Source organism: Urocitellus parryii, chromosome 6, assembly GCF_045843805.1.
Source record: "Urocitellus parryii isolate mUroPar1 chromosome 6, mUroPar1.hap1, whole genome shotgun sequence".
Taxonomy (NCBI): Eukaryota; Metazoa; Chordata; class Mammalia; order Rodentia; family Sciuridae; genus Urocitellus; species Urocitellus parryii.
The window spans coordinates 57474497-57501690 of NC_135536.1; the positions used below are offsets into that span (position 1 = coordinate 57474497).

The 27194-nt window shown below is 32.0% G+C and overlaps 1 protein-coding gene and 1 pseudogene across 1 annotated transcript in view; both read right to left on the minus strand.

Annotated features, from left to right (window-relative positions):
* Positions 1–1562: 1562 nt before the first annotated feature.
* Positions 1563–27194, minus strand: part of Mdga2 (MAM domain containing glycosylphosphatidylinositol anchor 2) — a 772336-nt gene continuing 746704 nt past the window's right edge. The window contains exons 15-17 of the mRNA XM_026391061.2: positions 13948–14078; positions 4244–4349; positions 1563–1651 (exon numbers count right to left, since the gene is read on the minus strand). Coding sequence (XP_026246846.2) covers positions 1563–1651; positions 4244–4349; positions 13948–14078 — 326 coding nt within the window. The remainder of the gene's footprint in view (positions 1652–4243; positions 4350–13947; positions 14079–27194) is intronic.
* LOC113184375 (aminoacyl tRNA synthase complex-interacting multifunctional protein 1 pseudogene) lies at positions 19441–20357 on the minus strand (annotated as a pseudogene).

The following is a 27194-nucleotide window of genomic DNA, read 5'->3' on the forward strand; positions in this document are numbered from 1 at the left end:
TTCAAATTTTCGTAACCAACAGGTTTAAGTGAAATTTACAATGCATTGGAAAACTGGCTGGTTCAAGGTATGATTTGTCCTCAGGTAGCTCAAAATCATTTTTACAGGTTTTTGTTTTTTTGTAAAAGTGTTTTTTTTTTTAATCTTGGTAAAATAATAAAATAATATTTCACAATTTGCACAGAGTCTGACTAAAGGGCAGAGGCATATTACCCTCAGTGTTTAGAATAAAGCCAGATTTTTCAGGCCCAGTTCCGCTGTAGAGTTTGTATGCACTGCAATCACAAACATTTTCTTGTTCCCTCTAAAGCTAGGGCCAATTTCATTTCAAATGGAGGTTAGAGTTAAAAAAAAAAAAAAAATCTCTTTTGTATTGTACCACCTTCTGCGCTAAGTATTATCTGAACAACCTTTTGCTCTGGTTGACCCATTTAATAACCTGGAAGAAAACCGTGTTGCTCCCATGTCTGGTCTCAATGGAAGTTATTCTCGAATGGACAATAAGCCGAAAGGCCATGGCTGTCTAGGAGGTTAAACAACACATATCTTGTCTGCATGGGCTTACGCAGCAGCTTCGGTCCTTTCTTCTTCAGAAGCGGCTTTGTGGTCTTGCCTGTAATTTGCACATTTAGGCTCTGTAGTTTGTTTACAAAATAGTTTTACACAAACCACTCTTAGCAGTGCAAGCTTCTGAGTTGAAAATTATTCAGGCTTGTTTCATTGAAGGCACTTGGTTTCCATGGCAATTTATAAAAGATGGTGGTTTGGTTTCTTCATTGGAACAGATGACGTAGTTTGGGTGTTCAAGTGGCCGCAAGCAAACTCCGATAAGCCTGTGTAATATGTAAGCCCAGGTTTACCGTCCTGGATAGTAGTGCATGCAAAAAGAGACAGCATACAGTTATCTAGCTTAGCCATGGGAGGGAAAAAATAATAGTAATTAAAGTGGGTGGGGATAAGGTGGGAAGGAACATGAATGCTTTAAATAATTCTGAGTTCGGGTTATTTTCAAGGAAGGGTAACAGCCAAAGGTAAAAGGGCCTACATTTATTTAATTCTATACGTAAAACCTTCTTGAAAGGAAAATAAATGCCAGCTCTTCACGTACCCTGTTTACAGTGAGGTTTTTGTTGGCAGGCCATTAGGTTTCCATGGTAACAAGCAAACTATTCATTTGAAACAAAACCAGCCATGACTTTGTGCTTTGACGAGGATTTCTATAGCGCTTTTTCTTTCTTTCTTTCTTTTCTTTTTGTTTCTTTTTTTTTTTTTTCCAGAGTTCAACCAGATGATGCTGTAATCTTTTTAGCCACAAAAGCACCTGAAGGTCTCTTTTCTACTCAGGTCAAGATTATCATTTATATGTAGTTTGGAATAAGTTATACTTCCATGATGTCTTTTTATCCCCAGTGCTTAAAAAAATTTGTTTTTATTATTTTATTTTTGAGTCAGTAGTCAGTGGAGGAATCTTTGGTAGTTTGTTTTTTTCAGTGTCCATTTACAAAGACTCTTTCTTCATGCCAGTGCCTGGTGAATCTTTTATAGCCTCTGCCAGGATAAGGTCACCTTCGAGGACTCAAGATAGAGATGAGGACGATAACTGGAAAAAGCCATATATGAACTAAAATCCCAACAGCACCATCAACGGAATCTAGAGATAAGGAAAACAAATGCCAAAAATAAAAATAAAAAAGACAAAAAAATAAAGAAGTATAAGCATTCTATGTAATATTAATACAACTTCAGCGAGCTAGCAAAAACAAATTAGATATAGGGAAAATTTTTGGAAAATAGTTTTGTTTATCAATTTTAGTTCTAAGGTAAATAAAAAAGAAATAAACTTGATCCAACAATCATTTGATAAAATAAAAATATTTGCAGATTTTAAATTGACATGATATTCTATAATAACTTTTCAGAACAATTTCACACAGGTTTATGGTTGAGCTCCACCTTCCAGTTTTGCTAGCCCTATGAAAGCAATCACATGGAGAAAATTCTCAGAAATCCTAAAAAGACGTTTTGTGTTTTGATTCTTTTTTTTCCCCCCTTCCAGTTTCTGGAAGGACTTAAGCCTGAAAACAGAGAGAAAAACTGCTCTTGTTGCCAAGTTGGAAGGAATGGTTATGGTTAGAGAAATTTCACTACTATACCAGTGAATTGCTTATATTTAGATCATTGTTTAACTATCTATCAATTATGTAAATAAATTTCTCTCTAGCTTAACTTTTTGAAGTATTCTGAAGTCCACTGGAACTAAATAATTCCTTCCACCAATCTGCCTTGAGTTTATCCCTCTACTTGATACTTCAGTTAAAGCTTGCTGTCCTTGTGATGCTTCTTAGAATGCATACCTGACTCAAGAGGGCAAATAGTAGACCTGATAATATATTAGTCTGCCTAAGTTTACAAAATAGTTTTTGTCTAAGAGAGAGCTAGGTTTGGAATGCAGAGACTTATAACCTTAGTTCTTGGTGCTATGGGCCATACCACCTTTTATTGCCTGGGAAGGATTAGGAAGAGGATTTTGAACTTCATGCTGTTCTGTACTTATGGATTAACAATAATTTAATATTCATCAAACAATCAAAGTTCACTTATCAAACTGCACTTAATAAGTGATAGTTAAATAGAGACAAATGTAATAGAATACTTTCCCATTCCAAATACAATAACTGGGTTCATTTGGGATACTTTTCCCCTGACTTACAGAGGCAAAATAAAAATACACAGCATATTCATATTTAACCTATTTAAAATAGACACACCAAATTTTCTAGTTCAAGAGAAGAAAACTGATTATAAAAATGTTCTATTGTGTAATAATGAAGTCTCAGTGTGCTGCCATAGTCATTTCTGCTATCTACTCTAGAGAGTAAATTATGTTCTTTTGTTTTCCTCTTTTGGAAAATTCAATTCAATTTATTGATTTGAATTTATAATTTTCAATGATTAAAATATGAAAATGTAAAACTTTTTAATAAAGTGGTAACTACCTTGAGTTAATATAATCTATTGCCACTGATTCAAGCTGTAGATTTCAAAATACATCACATTCTTTGAGGAAAATGAATTTTTTTGTGTGTGCATTAGACAAACCTGGTTTATTTGGTACAGTTGCTTTTCTAAAGCAAAATTATCCAGATCCATGGAAAAGTCTTTACTGAATGTGTATTTTAAATGCTAAGTGCAATAACAAGAAACTATGAGCAAAATGGCTTATTGTTACAAGTAATCTTAGTTTTTGTCCTTTTTCAGTGCTGAAGAATAGAGGCAATTCAGTTCATCTGAGAAATCAATGGGTAGTTGTACAAATTTGACTTTCAACATCTAGACTGACATAATTTCTCACTAAATATACAAGCTAACAAAGACTCTGATTTGCTCTACACTTGTACAATATGGATTTTATGTTTTTATATGTGCTAAGTTATTGATGAATTATTTGTGTAAATTTAATTTGATTGCTCTTTCTTTATATGACCATAAAATTAAAGATTGCAGGTGTGCCTAAGAATTGGAGGAACTTTTAATAGGAAAAATTTTACATTTACATCTCAAATATATAACAAGGGTTTGAGGATCTTAAGAAGCAGTTCACATAATTCTAATGATTTTTGCATTATTTTTCACTTTTATATATCCTTCTTCTATTAAGAAGTGGACCTGTAGTAAAAAATTAAATTTGAACATATCACTAAACCATAATATTCAAACCCATGTAAAAAACAGAGACCAAATTACTACATAAGATTCTGGGCAGAGAGGAGAGCAATTATACCTGAAAAGAGGAGGCTACTCCATTACTAAACACATATACTAAAGTTTTTTGTTTTTGTTTTTGTTTTCCAATACTGAATCTATTAAAATGGTTGGCAAAACTTAGATATAGGGAATATATTATTTAAACTATTTGAGGATAAAAACCAAATGTAATTATATAAAGTGGTACTAAGTATATAGAATTCCAAAATACTTTAATAAAATTCTAAAAAAACCCTCTGAAATAAATAGTACAAATTTAAATAGATTAAATTTTATTTAATAGTAAAAATGTAATTTATATCAAAATTATTTTTATTTTACATTAAAATTTAATTAAAAATACCTTCAAATCTTTCACACTTAAATATAAGAAAATTGTAAATAAATAAAATTTTCTCTTATACAATTAGATTACATTAATTTAATAGTTATGGTATTTCAGCATTATATCAAAAGAATCCAAAGAAAAGACACTTACTCTTAGTTGTTAGATCTTGTTTTACACATTCTCCTTCTGCAATTGATACATCATCAATGGCAATATCACCTTCTATCCCAGGGCCTCGAATACCTTCAAAAATGAGCTACAAATATGAAGGAAACAAACCTAAATGTGGAGTTTTGATTGGCAAATGATTTTCTATTCAGAAATTGAGGAGAAAAATATAAATTTGTCAATAGTCAATAACATAATACATACAAAATATATAATTCAATAATGCCATAAAAGTAAACTACTTAAAATTCTATTTTAATTTTCAGTGGTAAGAAAAAAATTATTAGAGCAATCTTTTTCTGAAATAGATTCCTTCTGGTTTCCTCTAAAGATATCTTACAGCACTAGTTTTCCAGAAATATTTTAAGGAATAAGTCAGTTCTGAATTCTTTTTAATATTATTATGCTTATTAAGGCCTAGAGTTGAGGTTTACCACTTCTGAAATAGTTTGCTCTTTTGCAAGTTGATTGAATAGGGTCCTCATGTTCCTTATATTTACCTATGATTTGCCTGTATTATTTCAGTTTTTATATTCTAATTTTAAAACCTGAAGATATTTGAGTCTATTTATGTAGAATGTTTAATGGCAAACATTTGAATTTCCATTGTCTACAATAGAGATGGTCATTGAAGCTTAATGATAAAAACGTATTGAAGAATGAATCTGACTGTCTTTATTAGTAAATTCTAGAGAGGATGACAATATACACACAGTTCAAATTTTTATTATTCCTTTTTAAAAGACACCAGATCTTCTGGAATTTTCTCCATAACCTCCAAATTACTCCTTGCTTCCAGCAAACTTTTTAATTATTTTGATAATAAAAGGTAACCTTGCATTGAGTAGTTTATATTCCCAGAGAGATTTAAAAATAAAATATTTACTTTATCATCACAATAAGTTTTATTTTATGTAGGTATTTTAAATGATTGAGTGGCATGTAGTGTAGATTTCTGCATGCAAGTCAAGTTTTTAATTCTGGAGTAAAGTAACAGAATGTTTTAGCATGGAAATTTCAGTAAAGGAAAAGTCTTCTTAATTATCCAAATTTTTAATTTTAATAGATAGTAGTGGGAAGTGGAAGCAGAAAGGGAATACTGCTTGTAGAGTATGATTCAGAACTTGCAGTGTAGTCATGGGAAAGATAATTTACATTCAGATGGAGCCTAATAGGAGTAATTAAAATGTTGTGATTTTGTAACCATTTAAATTTACCCATGTGAAGCCAAAGTCAGAATCTTCTCATCTTGGGAAGGATGCCAGAGAAACAGACCTGGAAGTACATGGATTTCCCTTAGCTGTATAAAGGTGAATAGTTTGATAAAATTATCTAGTTTTTCTTACGGTACATAATTATTTTCATCAGTAGGTTCTTGTTATCTGCATTTAGGAATCAATATAATAGAATGGGATTATATTTTAAAATCTAAATTAATGTGTATATATTATCAAAATCATTCCTAAACTTTTCACAGTCACTTTCCTTGGGAATCCATATGTTAACTAGAACAATACTACCACTTGCTCAAAGCACTTAAAACTTGTGTTGTTACTGCCTTTAATGTTTCATCACCTTGTTTTTCTATTAATTTTTTTTTTTCTTCTCTTCCTCCTACCTCCCTTTGTACTTTGATCAAATGACAAGGTTGGATCTAGGTTTGTGCTGAAGGTCTAAGTCCTGAAACAGAGAAGGGTGAAGAACAGCTGCTTTTGTGGTTGGATTGACAGGGAATGCTGGGAGCAGATGGTGGTGAACATCAGGAAGTAGACAGTCTGATGCAAGGTAATGTATGTGCTGCTTCCTGCTGGCAGTGTGTTGACTACCCATGTGCAGTTTACAGATCAACAGAAGATGAGCTTTCCTGTGTCCAGAGGGCTGCTTATACCTATGACACTCCCTTATGTGAACAGTTTAGCCCTTAGTGACACTGAATAAAGCTGGACAGTAATAAAAGTTTGATTTGCAAAGCTATCATATGTGTTTACTTTTACAAGCATTGATAGTGCATTTTGACATTGTGTGGAAACAGATCCAGGAATTGGTAGTTACTTACTAGTATGATAAAAATACTTTATGATAACTTAAACTCTTGGAAGATTCATAATTCACCTTTTTAACATTTATTTATAATGCTGTGATGATAGGGAATCCAATTCGACAGGCCAGAAAAATACTGTAATCTTCCTCAGAGAAAGGTCCTGCACAGTGTGATTATTTCTTTTAATTTGCATGGCAGTTCTGCTATTGAAAAGATATGGATTCTTTTAAAATTGATTCAGTCTCACAAGAAATATATTTATTGCATTTTCATTTATATTCTAAATTTTGACTATAATTTTATTTTGAATTATTATAATTAAATTCTATATTTATTCCAATATATTTATAAATGGCTTCTCAACTAGGATCTAAGTATAATTCTTTCTTTACATTGTGAGGTAGATTAAAGAATAAAATTTGGTATTAAATTGAAAAAATGTTCCTTAACTGAACTTTTAAGCCTTTATAAAAAAAAATCTTGATTGATAACTTCTAGTCAAAAATATAGATGAGAAACTGTTCACACTTCATTAAAATATGATGTATTTCAACATGGAAGATGTAATCTACATATACTGAAAAAATGTGAATTGTATTTGCTTTGAGAAAAGAGGCTCTCTTGTTTAAAAATTTAAATTACATTGTATGTTTATAAAGTTTCATCATGATTCTGACTTCATCTCAAGTTTTATCATGATTACAGGGCTTAAAACTATGTTCCGTTTTTCTTTGTACTTTTGAAAGGCATTGGGTTTAATTGACTTGAAGAAGGAATTAATAGCAGCTGGATACCCAGGGAGAAAATGTTGAAATTTAGGTTTCTTCAAAGAGGAGGAAATTATGCAAAATCTGTGTTCTTCCCACACAACCACATTAATATTGTTTAAAGTGGTTTCTCTTAAAAGAAGTAACAAGTTTAAAATGTAAACTATAAAAGTTTAAAGTGTGTGCATGCAGTTCAGCCAACTTAATATTCAAGAAATCCATCATAATAAGACAATTAACTCTTGCTAGGTAAATTCAAGTGGGAATTAAACAATCTTGTGGACTTTTACAGTGAAATTTACCACACAAAACCATTTCAATTAATCAACTAACAGTTTCATACAAACATAATTCATGAAAGTATGTAAGTATAGATATCAATATATAGATATGAGTAGGTGATGCTCTCAAAGCTGTGTTCAAACATAATTTCTCAGCAAGAGGAGAAGAGCTACATGCAACACTAATGAAAGTAGGTGAAAGCATCCCAGAATATAAGGCTCTTGTGATGATCTGATATAATGTTCTTGGTGTCTTCTGCAAATATTCACAACATATTTTCTTACTGACAAGAGATAAATTGTTCTTGATCATTATTGCTGAGCCAAGTTTAAAAGTTGAAAAATGTAGTTTTAGGAGTGACTGTGCTTACCACTTTGAAAAACATCAGGATATAAATAAATTTGAAAATACAGCTATCAGCATTAATGATGTTACCTCTATTTTAATATTGGTTCAGCAAATAACTGAGTTATTCTGAACCATTATAAAAGAGTTTTGGGGCAGCACAACAGACCAGGTGCATAGCTTGGTTAATCTTCCATAGGGAGACTGTCTCAAATATTAATAATGAGTATAACTCACAAGACTGCCAGTTCAGTTTGCTGGACAAATGTCAATTGGTTATCAAAGTTCTAATCTGAAATAATACACAGGGTTTTGAATCCTGTTGAAGACTTAAGAAATAGATCACATTGTGAACTTTAATTGAAAACTGTTTTCAGTGGTTAAACCAAAGCCATCATAATGTCTATACATAATTGCCCTGGAAGTTGGCTTAGTAGTTCAGATATGTAACTACATGAGCATGGAATGTCTCCTAATGATTACAGTGTTTTTGACATTATTAATATTATTATTAGTTAGAACATAAAGCCATGACGATATAATGAGAATGCTTACCATTTCTTTACCAGTCCCTATTTATTGTTAACTATTTGTATCTAAATTGTCTTAAAACCAATTTATTTAAAAGAGATATAAGAATAGTCAATCTACAAGAATCCCTTTCAACTAAATGGAGAAAATCTAGCTATTTTCCGTGCTGTATGGTGTAAACTTTAAGTAACATTATAAGATTAACACTGTTAACCTTAGTTAGTTTTATTTTTTGGAAATTTTTGCTGTAATCCTTCCAAATAGGGCAAAAGTTATTTTTATCACAAGCACTGAAATGATAAACTAACTCTAGGGGGAAAAAAGCCCCCTGAAGATATTTCAGTAGAATAAAACTTCTATTTGTCTTACATAATAATTTATTTTCAGTTAACTAATCTAGTTGGCCACACTCAAAGTACGGCAAGTAATTGTTTTTTAAATAGTTTATAGATCAAATAAATTTAAAGGCATGCAATTTCAAACAAAGAAAACATATAAGTATTAGTGAAATAGAGGCTCAAAGTTATAGGCCATTTAAAATTCCAAAATGTAAAAGATGTACCTTGATAGTTTGTAAATGATTTTTTGAATTAAAAATATGTTTTCTGAAGTAATTCTGAAATAAAAAAAAAAACAAAAACAAAAAAAGAAAATTAAAACAAAAAATATGGCATGGGATGAGTAGTGTATTTTGTTTCCTTGCATAATCAAGGTTTATGAAATTTTAAAAGCCCTTAGTCAATGGACCCAAATATATGTTGAGAAATAAGAGAACATAGAGGACAAAATTTAAAAAAAAATAAAATTTTACTTGCCCTTACTTCCCTTTGTAATTTAAATAGCTTAAAATAGTCACCTTCTAGTTTCACTTAAATTTGGAAATTTAGACTTAAAACAATTAGATTGTTTCTAAGTAACTTAACCACACTCCTCCAAAGCTCCAGAATATTTAGAGAAATGAACAAATATCCCATACCCATCAATGTAAAATTTATAATGTCTGGCACCCAAATTACCATATTTGCAAAAATCAAGAAAATAATAACCCATAAAGAAAAGAAAAATCAATAAACTGAAACCAACTAAAAATTGATATAAATATTAGTATTAGCAGATAGTAACTAAAATAGTTACAATGACTGGATTTCATGTGCTCAAAACATTAACTAAAGACATAAAGATGTTCTGTAAAAAGACTCAAATTGAATTTATAGAGGTGAGAGGCCAAACGGTTGAGATGAAGAAAACATTGAATAGGATTAAAGATAGATATCATAAAAGAAATGATTAGTGAACATAAAAACAGTAGAAACTACCCAAATTAAAACCAAATAGAAAAACTGGAAGAAAAAGTCCATGAGTTGTTTAACATCTTTAAGTGGCTTTATATAGGTATAATTGGAGGCTTGGAGAGGGGGAGCAAAAATATGTGAATAAATATTAACTAGAAAATCCTCAGCTGTTATGAAAATGATAAGCCCACAGATCCAGAAATTCAATGACCCCCAAGCAAATAAAAGATTAAAAATAAACCAAAACATATATGTGATAATTGGACTTCTCAAAACTAGTGATAAAAATAAAATCTTAAAAGCAACCACAAAGAAAACTCACAAGACATACAGAAGAATAAATGCAAGCATATCCACAGATACATACTTGAAAACAATACCAACAAGAAAGTAGAATATTTTTGAAATTCTGAAAGGAAAGTAGGAATGTTGTACTCAGAGGAAATATTTTTTTTTTTAAAATGCAGTTTAAATAGATTTTTTAAAAAGGTGAAAATAATTCATCTTTCACAAACGTGTACTTCAAGATATGCTAAGGAATATCCTTTAGGCAAAACAAAACTGATACCAAATGAAAATAAATTTTTCATTTCTAAAAAACTATCAACAGGTACAAGAAGCCCCAGAAATGGTAATCATGCTGAGAACCAACTATGGAAGGCCCCTCTGAGTTCAAGGTTGGAATGAGAAGGACTGAGTGCAGCAGAGAGGAGCTTTCCAAAGTTTGGACCATTATGAATAAAATTTTTATACATTTGAACATTCTTGAATATCTCCTTCTTATACATGTCTTTTTGTAATTGAGTACACAAATACCTGTGGCTACAGAAAACACATTGCCATTTGCAGTGAAGTGTAGAACTTTCTGCTCTGAATGTATACTGACCAGTATAAATTAAAAAATGCTTCCTGGTAACAAAAAGTTAACTTTTTAAATCAGCAATTCTGGAAATAGGCCAGAATGGAATAAGATGGGCCAAATCACAAATAAAAGCAACTCCCTTGTATAAGTCTGCAACATCGAACTTGAATGTAGCATTTTGCCTCTTTTATTTCTTTCTCCTATAGAAACCCTCTCATTATTTATATTCCAGGACATTTCCTTCTGGATTCTTCCTCTTGCATTTTGAATAATGAACCTGGTTCACTTGCAAAAACAATATAAAATAAAATAAACACAATTGGAACTCTTTCTAATATGAAAAAAAATGATAGAAAAAAACTATTTGAGTAAATGCAATAGTTTTATATTCACCTATAGGTAATGCTATTGATTCTGCACAGTGAAACCATTTTAATTAATATGGTGATTTTTCCAGTTTCCTTACAACTTTATCCAAATTTCACAAGACTGGACACTGTATCCACTTATAAAAGATTTCTTATGTTTATGACTCAGATGAAACCATTCTGTTTACCAGTTACATTCTAAGGAACAGTCCCATTAGACTAAATCTGCTTTTCAAATTGAGTTCCATCATCTTCTTTAAATTTCATGGATGTCTGAATTTTTTTCCAATTAACTCTAAAACATACCATTTGGTGGGATGCTCTTTCAGTTCATCTTAATGATTAATGATTAGTTAGTGCTATATATGGTTCTATCCTTTAGTCACTTTTTTCATGTGTATACTTTTCCTTGTTAATATCAACCGATTCTTATATCTTTGTTAGCATATACAATCTTAAGACTTACAAATATGTATTTCCCTAAACTTCAGATAATCATAAACTACAATACCCCTTGCAGGTTTAAAAAATAATATTCCACCATTTTTAGAAAATGTCTAATATAGAAGTAAACATATTCATCCTTGAATCCTCTCTCTCTCTCTCTCTCTCTCTCTCTTTCCTAAAGGTAATGTGTTACTGAATGTGATGGTACACACTTGTAATCCCAGCTACTTAGAAGACTGAGGCAGAAGGATCACAGGTTAAGGCCAGTCTGGGCAATTTAGTGAGATCCTGTCTCAGAATAAAAATGCATCCCTGGGTTCATTTCCCAGTAACAAGATACAAATAAAAATAAATAATAGTGATAATAATAATAATAAGCATGAACATTGCTCAAGACTCCCTAGTTTGAAAATTGTAATTCATGCATTTCTACATTTCCACCTCCAAAATTTCAAACAAAAATGCTCTGTTAGGTTTTACATAGAAGTATATCTTGAAATTCATCATCTTGTCTGTACCAATTCCTTAGTTTATCCTTTCAACCTATTTTATTTGTACATTACAAAGATGTCCTGGTTTGCCAGCCCCTTTTCCCTCTCTGAATCAATGAAGGAAATTTCCCTGACTGGCCTTGAATCTATGATCCTTGTTCATCAGCCTCTTAAATAGCTGGGATTATAGGCACAAGCCATCATACTAAGCACCACATTACCTTAAAACAACAAGCTGAGTCATGTATTATGTCATCTCCTGAGTAAAATCTTTCATGACTCCTCACGGCCTAATCTCCTTTGGTTCCTTAACCTCATCACTCATCAATCCATGACTACTTTTTATGTACTGATTCCACACAAACATTATTGTTTCTCTCTGGCAGATTCTGTAGTATGACCCTGACTTGATCAGCACTTTGCTGAGTGAACTCCTTTCTCTGCTTTGCAATTCCTCTCAGTTCAGGTTTCACCTCATACAATAAGATGTTCTTGTTTCTCCTCCCTGTTCTTGTTGTTAGGTATATCTCTATTACTACAGTTATTACAGCATATGACTTATGTATTTAGATGTGTATTTCCACCAATCTAGATAAACAAACAATTTTTTATCCTGATGCCTAAAAATGTACCTGTAGAAACCCCAAAAGTATTTTTGAATTCTTGTCTATGGGAGTAGATGATTTTTATCTAGGTACCCCGTGTATGTTCATTAAAGTAATAGAAATGTCAATACAAGATTATCCCGAAGGCAATATTAATATAACTATTCTCTTAAGTCCTTGTTTTATCTGTATTTGATTTAATAATTTTGCCTTGAGGAGGCAGTCATATAGGAAGCAAAATTAAATATAGAAGAACATCTATCAACTCTTTATAAAGAAAGTCTCTTCGATTCTTACATATATATAAACAGTTTAATATTAAGGATACCTTTATTAGTAATGCTTTGGGGTTCAGTCTTCCCATTTGAATTTAGTTTAATGATATATTGACACAGAGTCAATTTTCACAACTGTGTTGTCCTACATAGAAATAAATAATTCTGCTATTTTCCCCATAGTCAGATGATCTGAGTTGCTTTTATGTATTTGTAGATCATTAGCTAGACTTACTTTCTTATTCTTTACTACTGTGAAGGAATGTATGCCTTTTTATCATCCTGGTTACATTTAGTAGTTAACCTCTAAAGCAATTAGGATTTTTACAGATTATATTACAAGAAAGGATGTGCCACTAATTAAAAATTAGCATAATTGAAGTAGTCTCTGATTTTCTATACTCTTACCACATAAGCAATGAATCACTAATAGTAAAAAACATTCAATGCTATAAATATATGCAAATGAGTATAAATATGTTGTCATAAAATGCATTTTGATCCTTTCAAAATAAGGAATAGTACTATAGATTATATTTAATGAACTCATAGATGTTAAAGATATTTAATTACCTTTTAAAGATATGAAAATATTTGGATATTTTTAATAAATAAATATTTTGATATTATATACGTAGATATGCATATATAAAGGTGAATATGTATATATGTTATATAGTTATTAGAATCACTAAAGTTGTGTCATTAGCTTATTGAAAGAGTTTTATGCTATATTGTTTCTAGCTATGATGGCCACTATTATAGTCAGTGAAACTTCTATGATTTATTTTTATTTTTATTTTGTTTTTGTTTTTTTTGTGGTACTGGGATTGAACCCAGGGCCTCATACCTGATACACAAGTGCTCTGTTATCATTACTCTCTTATAATCAACCTAAGCCTTACTTCCTTTCTTTATGAAAAACAAGGATGATAAAAGTGAAAAATTAATGAAAGGGCATTATCTCAAAGAGATGCATTTTGTTAAAAGTCTGTAAAATTCCATCAAGTAAAATTCAAACAGATTAATTGAGAATTGATTACCACATTCGATTATTATAAAAACCAGTACTGTTTTTCTTCACTGTATGCAATATACACATGTGATTTTATAGAAATATATAACATTTTGTCCAGGAAAATCACTTGAATTTTTACAGATTATTATTCAAACATATTACTTAATATGTGCTAATTAATAAGGGAAAGGGACATTTCTTTTTCTAAGAGAGGTTTTAGAACTAAAGAGAAACTTATCCATGTAATTTGTGTGATACTCAAATCACAGAATTTCTGAATACTTTACTATTTGCTTAAAATCTACCTTTGATGTTACACTCAAACACAGCAATTTATGATCAGAAATGACTTCTTTTCTTACCTGAAATGAAGTAATTGGATATATATTGACATGAGCCTCATTCCATCGTTGTCCTTTATTCCCACTGGAAGACCATAATGGATTCTCTATTGTTGTCTGCCCTTTCAATCGTAGATACACATTTAAAACACCTAAGAATAAAACCATGAAATTTTATTTTGTATATTTTTGGTTTTGTTTCAATTTTGCTTCTCCTTGACAAACACTTCCAACTTTTTTTTTGTTAATAAAAATTTGCAGCACATTACAGTGTTTCATTTTTCATTTCCTAACTTGCTCTTCATGACATGATCCAAAGGCAACTGTGTCCTAATTTCTAGAATCTGTGAATTTGCAGGAATTAATAAGTATTTTCAGATGGAGAGAACTTTCTAGATTTATCCAAGTGGGTTCAAAATGCAATCACACATATCTTTATGAAACAGAAGTAGATTTAATACATGAAAGAAGGTGGCCATAGTAGAGAAGATGTTAGCTGCTTTTGAAGATAGAGGAAAGTTCCACAAGTCAATAACACAGGCAGCCTCTAGAAGCTATAAGAAGTAAGGAAATGGATTTTCCCCCTGAATTTTCAGAAGGAACTAGTCTACTGACATCTTGATTTTGTCCTGCCATAATATGTATTTTGGATTTCTGTTCTGCATAATTATAAAAAAATAAATTTGTACTGCTTTAAGCCACAACATTTGTGATTATTTATTGTTTGTTACAGAGGCCATAGGAAACAAATATAGCATATAATCATGTACTGACTAGCTCATAGTTTAACCCTAATTGTTTTGTCTTATGTTATCATTTAGTATAGTTTTTCAGATTAATTTCATCTAAGTCTCAGCGTTCTTCTAAAAGAGTTATTAGAACATATAATTAAGATCATTTTTATTTCATCATTTGATACGGCTCTCTCAACAGTTTAGTATGATGTAAATAGAAATGATAGTAAGGATGATAATAATATTAACACAATAATATATGTTAGACACTGCAGATAAAGAATTACTCTTCTAACTCCTATAAAGTATTTGGTACTATTATCCCCACATTATAGATTAGAAAATTTAAAGGAGTTAAGTAATTTGATCTGTTATACAGCAAGAAAATAGTAAAGGCAGGATTTGAAATCAGAGTTTGAGTTTTATATCATAATCACTATGAAAGCAATATTTTAGTAGATAAAATTTTAAAAGTTAACTTTACTGAGATATGGTAAGTTATATTAGATTTCATAATATTAAAATAAAATTGTATTAAAGGAATAAATTTTACTTGGTAATAGACAATTATTCTTTAATTATAAGGCTGATTCATTTAGCTAATATTGAATGAAGGAATGATGTATATTTATCCATACAACTTTATAGGTCTTTTTTTGTATTTTATACATTTTCTTTTTGCATTTTCAGGTTCTGCTTTAAAAATCTATCAAATTATATCTTTTTCCCCTTTGATGTAAGATATAACCCAGATTTTTCTTCCACAGTGCTGGCTTTGTTTTTCCATGTTGTGGATTCTGTTCTTTTGTTTCTAAAACCTTTACCCTGGTACTTTAGTTCTTAGGATGTTGCACTCTCTCCTGAGCTCACTGAGCTCTTCTTCTTCTTCTTTTTTTAAGTTCCTCTTGATCCACTGTTTTAGTTTCTTATCTTTTATTGTTTGACAAAGGTCATATTTTAAGTATGTTATAAACCTAAGGTATATACTGTACAAATTTTACTTTCACCTGAAGTTAGTCTTTCCCAACAGCTTATGCTTTTTCTATTATGTGTTTCACAAGACTCTGTATTCTGTGGAATCTTCATTGGACTCTCTCCCCCCCGCCTTTTCTCTGTCTGCCCATCTCTCTTCTCTATGTCAATTTTCTCTATTACTTCATATATAATACAAAGTAATTCTGTGGTATTTTTCTTCAACCACCATTGGAGCTTCTTTTGTTCAATTTTATAGAGAAATTTTCTTTCTCTTAGGTAGCATGAATCGACCATTTGGATTGAGTTAACAGAAAATTGATTCTATAATCAAATTAATAATTTGGATATTTTGTTAAAATTAAAAGAGTGATTATAATTTTTATACCAAGTTATAATTTTCAAACCAAATAGTGCATAGCATCTTTAGGAATATTCTTAAAGTAAAAAATATGTTTCAATAAAAAGCATATTACCATATATTACTTATTATATCAATAATGATAGATTATTGTGTCAATATTTAATAAGTTATTTCTCAATCAGGGAATATACTTTGCCTGCAATTATTCTTGCATTTCTCAATTAACAATTCCTTTTAAAATACGTAACATAAATTCAGACTTCAATCACGTCAATCTATGTTTGCTGAATACATAATATGTAAACAATATTTTGCCTAGGTCTATAGAAGCCAGGTATGAATTATCTCAGAATTGTAGTTGGGTTATAGCATAGACAAAATGAATGATATTTAACTGAGATTAGATTAGATTTTAAAAGGCAATGCTATTTGTTTTATAAGAAAAATACAATAGAATTGATTGAAATAAAGCTTCAAAATTCCAAATAAGTTGAATGTCTTATTTACATAGCAATATTTGTCTCAATCAATGAACACAAACTACTCATTTATTAATGTATTTTTGAAGTGATGACAAAAACTATATTACTAGGCAAATGACTTTGAAACCTTTTCTGTAGGATTTTCTGCTCTTAATATTTATAAAACAATTAATATAGTGTCAAAAGATATTTAAACTTAGGTTACCTTGGTCAACAAAATTAGAACTTGTGAAATAGCATGAAGATATTCAAGAGAAGTTAGATTCAGCAAAGCTGATTCAGCACATTATTATTATAGTAAAAAATTCCTTAAGTGAATATGATGGATAGGGTAATATTCTTCAAAAGTAATTTTAAATCCTCAGAGATATTTTGTTTATTCTTTAGTAGGCACAAGATACTAAAATCTAGAAGATTAATCATCCCAAGGAATTTCTAATGCTGTACAGCTGGAAATAGCCAAGCAAAGTTGACATTTTTCTTTCTTTCTTCTTTTTCCCCACTTGGGGAAATTAGAAAATTCTCATCTTCTCATCACTTTCCCCCAAGAATCAGGTGAGGGAATTTAAGAGGACTTTACTCATCTCTTTTGCTTAATTATTACAGAAAAAAGGCTAAATGACCAAAGTGCTCTCAGATATTCTCTTATATCATGAATAATGATCATATTCTGAATTTTTCATAGCATTTTGCAATAGCATGATTCCTAATATTATTTCATATAAATTACAGTTTAATATAATCTACTTAAACATTACTTATCATTACTATTGCCTACTTCTGACCTTTCATTAAGTCCTTAACATAATTTTACTTTTAATTATTTTACTATAGATATGTATTATATTTGTTTTAGATAAGTAATTTAAGTATATGTCCTAAAAGGTGCATACACATTTCCAATAGATACTTGGAATTATCAAGTTTACAAGAATTAATTTGTCATTTGGTTTACTCCAAGGTCTGGAGATCACTTGCATATAAATCACATTTTTATTATAATCAGTAACACAGACTCATTAATTTGAGTTGCACATTTCGTGAAAGATGAGGATGTGTCTAAATTATCTTGCTCTAGGCAAGATCTATGTATATTGATAGGTAATTGTTAGCATCATTTGTTTTATACACACATACAAAGTGGGAAATTATAAAACCATTATTTTCTGCTTGAATAGAAATGACTACATGCATCCATTGATATTATTTTTCAACATATAATTGCAATGATATCTCAAACAATGTCAGTTCATTTTCTTCAAACTGTTACAATACCTTCTGGTATCAAGTTGAATTTGCATCAGCATCCAAGAACTTTTCCTAAAGCAGGGCTTTCATCAGGCTGTCTGCTTCCCTGATCTATATCAATTCACTTATTTAGACCTTTAACTCTTTGGTTCCATCACTCTCCCCACTCTCCCATGAGGAGATCACCCTCCATTCTCATGTGTTGGCTAAACTGTCTTCCATTTTCTATTTACTTACCTCTTCTGATGGATGCTTTGCATTTCTTCTCTTCCATAGAAACTTTTATTTTATTTTAATACAGAGGGTTAAAATACCCTCTGTATTCTCTCCCTTGTTCACCTAGAGAATGGGCCTGACATACATTTTGTCGTGTATTACTTTTAACTTTTATTTTGTTATTAATTTATTGCCCCAAATGAAAAATAAACTATTTGATGGATAAGAAAGTTTCACTATAATCCTCTTATCTTCTATGAAACCCTAAATGCTGCTAGGCACACAGCATGTACAATTTATTTTACTGAATAGAAATGAGTGAATGTTAAGACCTGTAGTTTAAAAAAATCACCACAAGTATTTATTTTCAATAGTTACATATTTTTTACTTTATGAAAAAAACTGCTACTTTCTTTCCATTTATTCAGTTGACAAAATAACATTAACTACTATTTATACTGAGATGATACTTCTATATTTTGCAACACTAGCCTTTTTCAATAAATTCATACCATTAATTTTGTTTAAACATATTAGCTTCTACTATATATTGTTTAAGTAACCATCAGCAGTGGAGAATTGTATAGGCAATAAGTTTGTAGGCAAATGAACTAGGGATTACAGAACAGCTTTATGGGAGGGTTTGTGATAGGTGTCTGTAGTAAGATTTTGATTATTTCATGATTGGTAATAAATGATGGCTAAATTCTACCTTTCCTCTCCCTTTCTAAACACATCTCATTTAACAAAGCAGTTTACTCTACCAATGTCTTCAGTATTGTCATATGGAAGACGTTGTATTTCTAGTACTACAAATAAATAGAATTTCACTGAAATCTTCGGGTAGTTTTTAACAGAAAGAGTGACTTAGTTTTAATTACCAAACACCCCAGGGTTTGGTTGTTAATCTCTGATATTTAAAGGGAGAATAATAAGTATCCATATCTATTCCCTCAGATATCTTCTTTCATAAGAAACTTAATTTTGAGAATTTATCAGAATGCAAGAGTTTTTAAATTACACATTTATTTAATCAAGACTCTTCTAGAATCGATGCATTCAAAGCTCTGAGTCTGTGAGGATATATTATCTTAACATTATTTTTCAATCCCAAATATTCTCTCATACAGTGTTAAATTTCAAAGGGTGGACGGAATCCAAAAATGTTGAGGAATAAATACAAGATATTAGTAAGAGTTTTGATATTTCTAAATATAAACAGAAAAAAATATGGTCTTTAACCAAAATGGGAATAAAAGTCAGGACCTTAAAGCAATTCAAAATATTGGCACCCGTGCATTAATAGGATATCCTATTAATTAATTATATTATTAATCTATATCCTATTATTTAAAAAACCCACAAAAACCAAAAATACATTTAATTCCCTAGTTTAAAATCTTTGAACACCAGCATATTTGTCCAGATTTAATCCAACTCTTTTTTTTTAAGTGACAAATATATTCCCACTGTATTTCATTAATGGAAGCACTTTATTTTATTTGATTTCACTGTTGGTCATAAATTGAGCCCTGTTTGTTCCCTTCCCTTTCTCCTCAGAGGGAGCTCCTTTTTTGTAGCCACATGCTACTAATTAGTGTGCAGGTCAGGTTTGATCTGATCTCCAATCATCTACTTAGGATTCAGGTCCTTGTCAATCTCTCCAGGGAAAGTATCAAAAGTCATTCAGTCTCCAGGAAGAGACCTGCTAAGAGGAGCCAAACTATCCACTTCTGGTGAAACATCACACATTCCCATTATTTGAGATGGTACACCCCTCATCTCGGCAGGTCTCAGTTTATAAAGTGAAATCATTTGATTCTGCATCTTTTCAAAGGGAACATGATTCACCAGGGCACTGACAACTGTTCTGGGGGCTATTTCTCCAACATCTACTTTTTCTACATGCAAAAATCTGTATCAGGTGTTTTTTGTTTTGGTTGCAGTAATAATGCAACCAATTTGAGGATCCGGATAGGAAACATCTATAGGCTTAGAGTGAGCACTTTCTTCTAATGATTGCTCTTTTTTTTCTCCTTCCCTCCTTTCCTTTCAGTTTTCTTTCTTTTCTTCTCCTTTTATCTGTTCTTTGATGCCAGAAGATATAGTTGTTACTGGTTTAGACTGTATCACATTTTCAGAAATCATGGAATTGCAGTAAAGTACCAAATGGGAATGGTATTTGCTCCATGCCATTTTGAAGTTCTGCTTGAATTAGCTCTTGTTTCAGTTCTTCGTTTCTTTCTTCCATTTAGTATTTTCAATTAGAAGTTTCTTCTTTTTTCTCAATAGTGCCAGCAAAATTGCTTGCTCCTGAAGAAGAACCACTTGCTGCTCAAGCTATTCAATAATTTGATCCTCCTCTGCACTGTTCCATTTCAGTCTCTTTAGAGCAGCATTACCACTTGCCATATTTGCTAAGAAATGGCAGAAAAATCATGGAGTGGTAGAGAACAGCTCCAAGGACAGCACCCAAGCCAGAAGCAAACAAGGACAGTCTGCAGCACAGGGAGGCAGTGTGAAAGGACCCAAGGAGGCCACAACCCAAGTAAAGGCCTGAGTGCTCCAAGATCCAAGCCCACAATCTATCTTTTCCTTCTTGTCACAGTCCTAATCTCTGCTCAGCCAGGCTCAGGCTTCCATTCCTCATCCAATATCACTAACTCCCCAGCACCTCTTCCTCTGGCTACCTTTTGTTTCCTGTTTCTAATCCAATTCTTGCTAAGGAATAAACTGAAATGTTGTATTAAGATAAGCTATATAACAAGTTAACTCCAGATTCCTAAAATTCCATTTCTATATTAAATTATAATACCTATCTGGATCATAATATTTCAACTCAAAATAAAAATTTTATTCTTTGGCACATTATGATTTTTCAATACATGAGATTTTTATTTGAGCAAGTTTTATATCTTTCTGGAATTACTAAGTATGTTTTGCTTTAATTTCCAGAGCACTTAGAAACAAATTCAATTTAAGTCAATAACTATGTTTTTTTTTCTTATTTTTATAACTTATAAGGTCTTCATGATTTCTTCCATTTCCACCATCAACTGAATACCTTCAATTCCTTTGTTGTATTTCTATTACACACAGAAGCTGGAGTATCTAGTTTGTATAATTTTTAAAACCTATTCACCCTTTGTTGTTCTAGAGCCAAATATAAATAAGTCATGCTCACTGTTCTCAAAGATTATAAACAAGAAGATTTCAGTGTGGTGAACATAGATATTTGTACCAGGAGTCATGGGAACGAAAGAAACAAAGGGTTAGGAACAGTAGTCTCAGTCTCCTTCAGTTGTATTTTGAAGAAAAAATATGTTAATAGATTATTAAAAAGGAGAGAATATGTTTTATTCTATCACATAATTAAGAGGAAAAAAACTAGTTTTAATAGATATTGAGTGCTCAAATAAATATGTGTATGCAGGGTACCAACAGACATTGTTTCTGCCTCAACCATGAATCCATTTGGCAGGACAAAAGAGTCTATAAAAAGGCCCAGGTAATAGAGCTCAATTTGAAGACTTTCAGTTGTGACTGGAATGAATTGGAGAGTTATTACAAGGAGAAGTCCTAGGATGATATATCGTTGAGGTCATATGTTACTGGTTTTAGAGATTTACCCTGGAATTGTGGACCAATAAGCAGCACTATGCACAAGAAGCTGAACATTATATCCTAAAACTCATTTCAATTCCCTGAGGACTAATACCCTCCCCTGTAACCTCTCAAATCTTCATATTCCTAATGAGCTTGTACTCCCCTGTACTACTCTCCTAAAGTTATCTACCCTTCAAACATTCACTTCTATATATATATTTTTGTAAATAAAATAGAGGTGTTTATGTTTGCTGGCTGTTCTTCCATCCAGGAATGTGTCAAAAGTTACCTATCTACTAATTTTTTTTGTTGTTGTTTCTCACCTCACTGGAAGTAACATTAGTTTATTTCTTCAAGGCTGACCCTTGCAACCAGAGTACTAAGTTCCCAGAAGTTTCTACCCCTGAATTTCGTGTCATTAAACTTACTGTATTGACTCTTTTCTCTTTTCCTCTTACAACAGGCTTCCACAACTCCACTCTCTATTTTCTCTTTTTTGCTCACAGAAGAGTAGAATTCATTAATGAACTCCTTTCCCTTCCTTTTCTTTCGTCTTTTTTTGAGGGGGAGGTGTACTAGGGATTGAACTCAGGGCCACACTCAACCACTAAGCCACATCCCCAGCCCTATTTTGTATTTTATTTAGAGACAGGGTCTCACTGAGTTGCTTTGTGCCTCACTATTGTTGAAGCTGGCTTTGAACTCACGATCCTCCTGCCTCAGCCTCCTGAGCTACTGGGATTATAGGTGTGCACCACCATACTGGGCTCCCTTCCTTTTCATTTGATCCAGTGAGATTAACTTTCTTGAAGCACAACTTTATTGAACCATTCTTATCAAGTTCAATGAATATATTCATGAATGCCCTTTGTATTTTTATCTCTAACTTTTTGGTATGATGATTAAATCTCACATCCCTTTCTGTAGAAACAAATAATGTATATACCTTTCTGGTTTTTAATAAGCTTATGTCATATCTACTGATCTTACATGAGATTCAATTTCTTTGCAAGAATATTTGAAACTCAACTGATTCATTAAGAATTAAAATGCCCAGTAGGAGTTATAGGAATACTGATATATTATTATCAATAGCCAGCTGTCATATCATTTACATGTAAATCAACAGCTAAAGGTTAACACATCTATCTTTCATTTAGAAATGTTTCTTTCTTTAGTAAATGTTGATAAAGCATTTAACTAACATAAATTATATCAGTATGGCAGACTCTAAATTGTCTCCTAATAATTTCAACTTCCTGTCATTAATACTCATGTAATCTCCTCCCTGAGTACAGGCTGGAATCACCAACTCAGTTATAATCATTAGAATGCAGAAATATTATGGAATATCAATTAAGAGATTGGGTTATAAAAATTCCTCAGCATTCATTTGCTTGCCCTCTCATGTGGATTTCTTGACTTGAAAGAAGGCTGTCCATGTCATGAGACAGCTCTGTGGAGAGATCTGCCAGTCAGGGAATTGAGAGAGGCTTCCCCTCAATAGCCATCAAGAAACAGACCTCAAAACCCGGAAAGTAAAAGGAAGCCTTATAAAAGCAGCAAGTGGGCTTGGAGATATATCCCCACAAGTTGAGTTAAATTAGACTGAATTCATTTGTCTGGCTGTTTGACAGCTACTAATGAGAGATCTTGAGCTTCAGCCACCCAGTTAAGTCATTCATATTATGGACCCACAAAAACTCTGAAATAAGAAGTACTTGTACATTTTTGTGTGTGTGTGTGGTGGTGCTGGGGATTAGAATTTAGGGCCTTGTGCGTGAGAGGCAAGCACTCTACCAACTGAGCTACATCCCCAGAGAAGATAATGCTAAGTGAAGTTAGCCAATCCCAAAAAACCAAATGCCAAATGTTTTCTCTGATATAAGGAGGCTGATTCATAGTCCGGTAGGGTTGGGGAGCATGGGAGGAATAAAGGAACTCTAGATAGGGCAGAGGGGTGGGAGGGGAAGGGATGGGGGTATGGGGTGTGGAATGTGATGAACATTATTATCCAAAGTACATGTATAAAGACACAAAATGGTGTGAATATACTTTCTGTACAATCAGAGGTATGAAAAAATGTGCTCTATATGTGTAATAAGAATTGTAATGCATTCCACTGTCACATATAAATTTAGAAAAAGAGTTATAAAAATTTTTTAAAAAGAAGTACTTTTAATTTTCAGCTATAAAATTTTGGGAAAATTTGCTGTGCAGCAATATGTAAGTAATATAGTATATTTGAGTTTATTTCAAATAGGACTCTCTTGCTGGTAATGTATTACCCATTTTTGTATTATTAGCAATGGTTATTCTTCTTAATAATATGCTGTCATTTACTCACAGTCAAAACCACAAGACTTATTCAAAATTACCCACAAGCAATAAATGAAATTGAGCTATTAGACATCCAGAAAAAATCACTCTCGAATCTGGATTTCCAAAAGAAAGAATACAATTAAAATGCAATTTGTAAAACCAGTTACTATAAGTTTACAGATAAATGAAGGTTTGAGAATAATATATGCAAAGATTGCAGGTTTCGGTATTTTTAAAATATTTTTTAAGTTGTCAATGGACCTTCATTTTGCTTATTTATATGCAGTGCTGAGAATTGAGCCAGTGCCTCACACATGGTAGGCAAGCGCTCTACCACTACAAACCCAGTCCAAGGGGTAAGGTTTTAAAAGCAACATCTCCTTAATGAAGTACAGGCACATCTTAAAGATGTTGTGGGTTCATTTCCAGACAATCACAATAAAGCAAATATTATAATACAGAGAGTCACATGGATTTTTTGGTTTCCTAGTGCGTATTAAAGTTGTTTACATCACTCTATAGCTCATTAAGTGTGCAATAGAATTACATGTAAAAACATATATACCTTAAATTTTTTAATGCTAAAAAATATGAACAGTTGATTCTCAGCAAGACATGTTCATTTTGTTGGTGGAGGATCTTGCCAACATATTGATGGCTGTTGACTTATTAGGGTGATGGTTGCTGAAAGTTGGGTTGGCTATGAAGTTCTCCAAATTTATTGACTCTTACTTTCACAAAAGACTTTTCCATAGCATATGATACTATTTGATAGTATTTTATCTATAACAGAACTATTTCCAAAATTGGAGTTAATTACTCATACCTTGCCTGATGCATCAACTAAGTTTTTGTAATATCCCAAATCTTTTTTGTTATTCCAGTGATTTTTCAGCATCTTCACCAGAATAAATTCCACTTTAAGAAGCCATTTTGCTCATTCATATGAAGCAACTTCTCATCAATTGGAGTTTTATCAGGAGATTGTAGCAGTTCATTCACATCTTCAGACTCCACTATTAATTCTAGTTCTCTTATTTCCACCATACCTGCTGTTGCTTCCTCCACTGAAATCTTGAACTCTTCTTACCCAAGGAGTGGAATCAACTACATCTTCTAAGCTAACAGTTAATGTTTACATAAATAATGAATATTCCTCCTCCCATTAATAATCAATGTTCATAATGGCATTGAGAATGGTGAATCCTTTCTAGAAGGTTTTTCATTTACTTCACACAGGTACAAAGAGAAATCATTATCGATGGCAACTAAAGCCTTTATAAAATATAATTTTTAAATAATAGCAATTGAAAGTAAAAAATTACACCTGGATTCATGAATTTCAGAGTGGATTATGTGTTTGTAGGCACAAGAATAAGTGTCTTAGGATTTCCAGAATGTTAAATCAGCATTGGCTTCATTGTAAATTCACCAACTGCATTAGCTTTTAATACAAAGTGTTAATTTTTACCCTTTGGACTGCTCTTCTCTAGGTATGAAAGACCTAGATACCCTTGTATTCCAATCTAATGTCTGTATACATTGAAAATCTAATGTTTAGTGAAACCTCCTCCATCTGTCATCTTAGATCTTCTAGACAACATATCCTAGTTTCTACATCAGTACTGACTGCTTCACCTTGAACTTTCATATTATAGAAATGGCTCTTTTCCTTAGAGCTCATGAACCAACCTCTTCTAGTTCTACGTATTTTTCTAAAACTTCCTTTTCCTCTTAACCTTCACAGAATTGAAGAGAGTTAGAGCCCTCTTCTGGATTAGGCTCTGGCCTCAGGGAATGCTGAGGCTGGTTTCATCTTATATTCAAATAATTACAACTTTTTCCACATCCACAATAAGGCTAGGTTCATTGGAGCAGCACTTTTAATTTCTTTGAAGAACTTCTTTACATTCTTTCCATTCACAACTTGGCTAACTGGTACAATAGGCAGAGCTTTTGCTTCTCTGAGCTTTCGACATGCTTTATTTACTAAACTTGATCATGTCTAGCTTTTGATTGAAAGTGACAGATGTGTGACTCTTGTCTTGAACACTTAGAGGCCTTTGTAAGATTATCAGTTAGCCTTATGTCACTAGTGTTGTGTCTCACGGAATTGGGAGGCCCAAGTACAGAAAGAGAAAGATGACAGAATTGCCTGGCATTGGAGAAGTCAGCACCTACACATTACTGATGAAGTTCCCATCTCATGTGGGTGTGGTTTGTGGTGTTCCAAAAGAATCACAGCCATAACAACAAAAATCACTGGTCATCATAACAGAAAATAACTATGAAAAAGTTTCAAATAGTGTAGAAACTATCAAAATGTAACAAAGAGGCACATGTTTTTGGGAAAATAGTGCTGACAGATTTTCTAGATGCGAGATTGCCACAAAATATCAATTTGTAAAAAATGCAGTATCTGGGAAATGTAATAAAATGTACTGCAATAAAATGAATACACCCATTCTCATCTATTCCTAATTGATTACTCAATGGATGGAATAGTTATGTTTGCTAGATTTGGTGGGGGGGGGGCAGGAGGTACCAGGGATCAAACTCAGGGCTACTTGACCACTGAGCCACATCCCAAGCCCTATTTTCTATTTTATTTAGAGACAAGATCTTACTGAGTTGCTTAGCACATCACTTCTGCTGAGGCTGGCTTTGAACTCACGATCTTCCTGCCTCAGCCTCCCAAGCTGATGTGTGTCACAGTGCCTGGCTTGCTAGATTTTTAATAAGCAGCATGCCTATGTTCTGCTGAGTGGGACCCATGTAACAGACCCAATACCCAAACTACAACTGTCAATGAGCTGATAAAGTTGAGAAAAGGTACTAAAGGGTTCAAATTAGTTGACCGAGAGAGAACTGCTCTCCTGAGCTCCAACCCTGAAAAAAATCTAAAAAATGCTAGGAGAAGGTCAACTGTACATCCACTGACTGACAACAAAGAGGATATGAATAAAAATTGTGAGATTAAAAATATCTTAAATTATCTTGGGATTTAGCTTTTAAATATGCTAAATATTTAGATTTTAAATATGCTTTTGGAAGAAAGCCCTAAGAGATTCATACTTACATATAAAGATATTATTTTATACTTTAAAATAAATCAAACTATTCTTAGAACTCAGTAAAAAAATATACATCTTCTAAGGTAAACTTGGAAAGATGAAAGTCCACAAAATACATTTAAAATAGAGTAAGTGAAATAAAATGTACACATGATCAACTACTAAGAAGAACTGGAGTTGAGCTAATCCTACCTTTGTTAATAAAGCAGTCATCAGATAATAAACGACTCTGTGGAGATTAGTTTCCTTT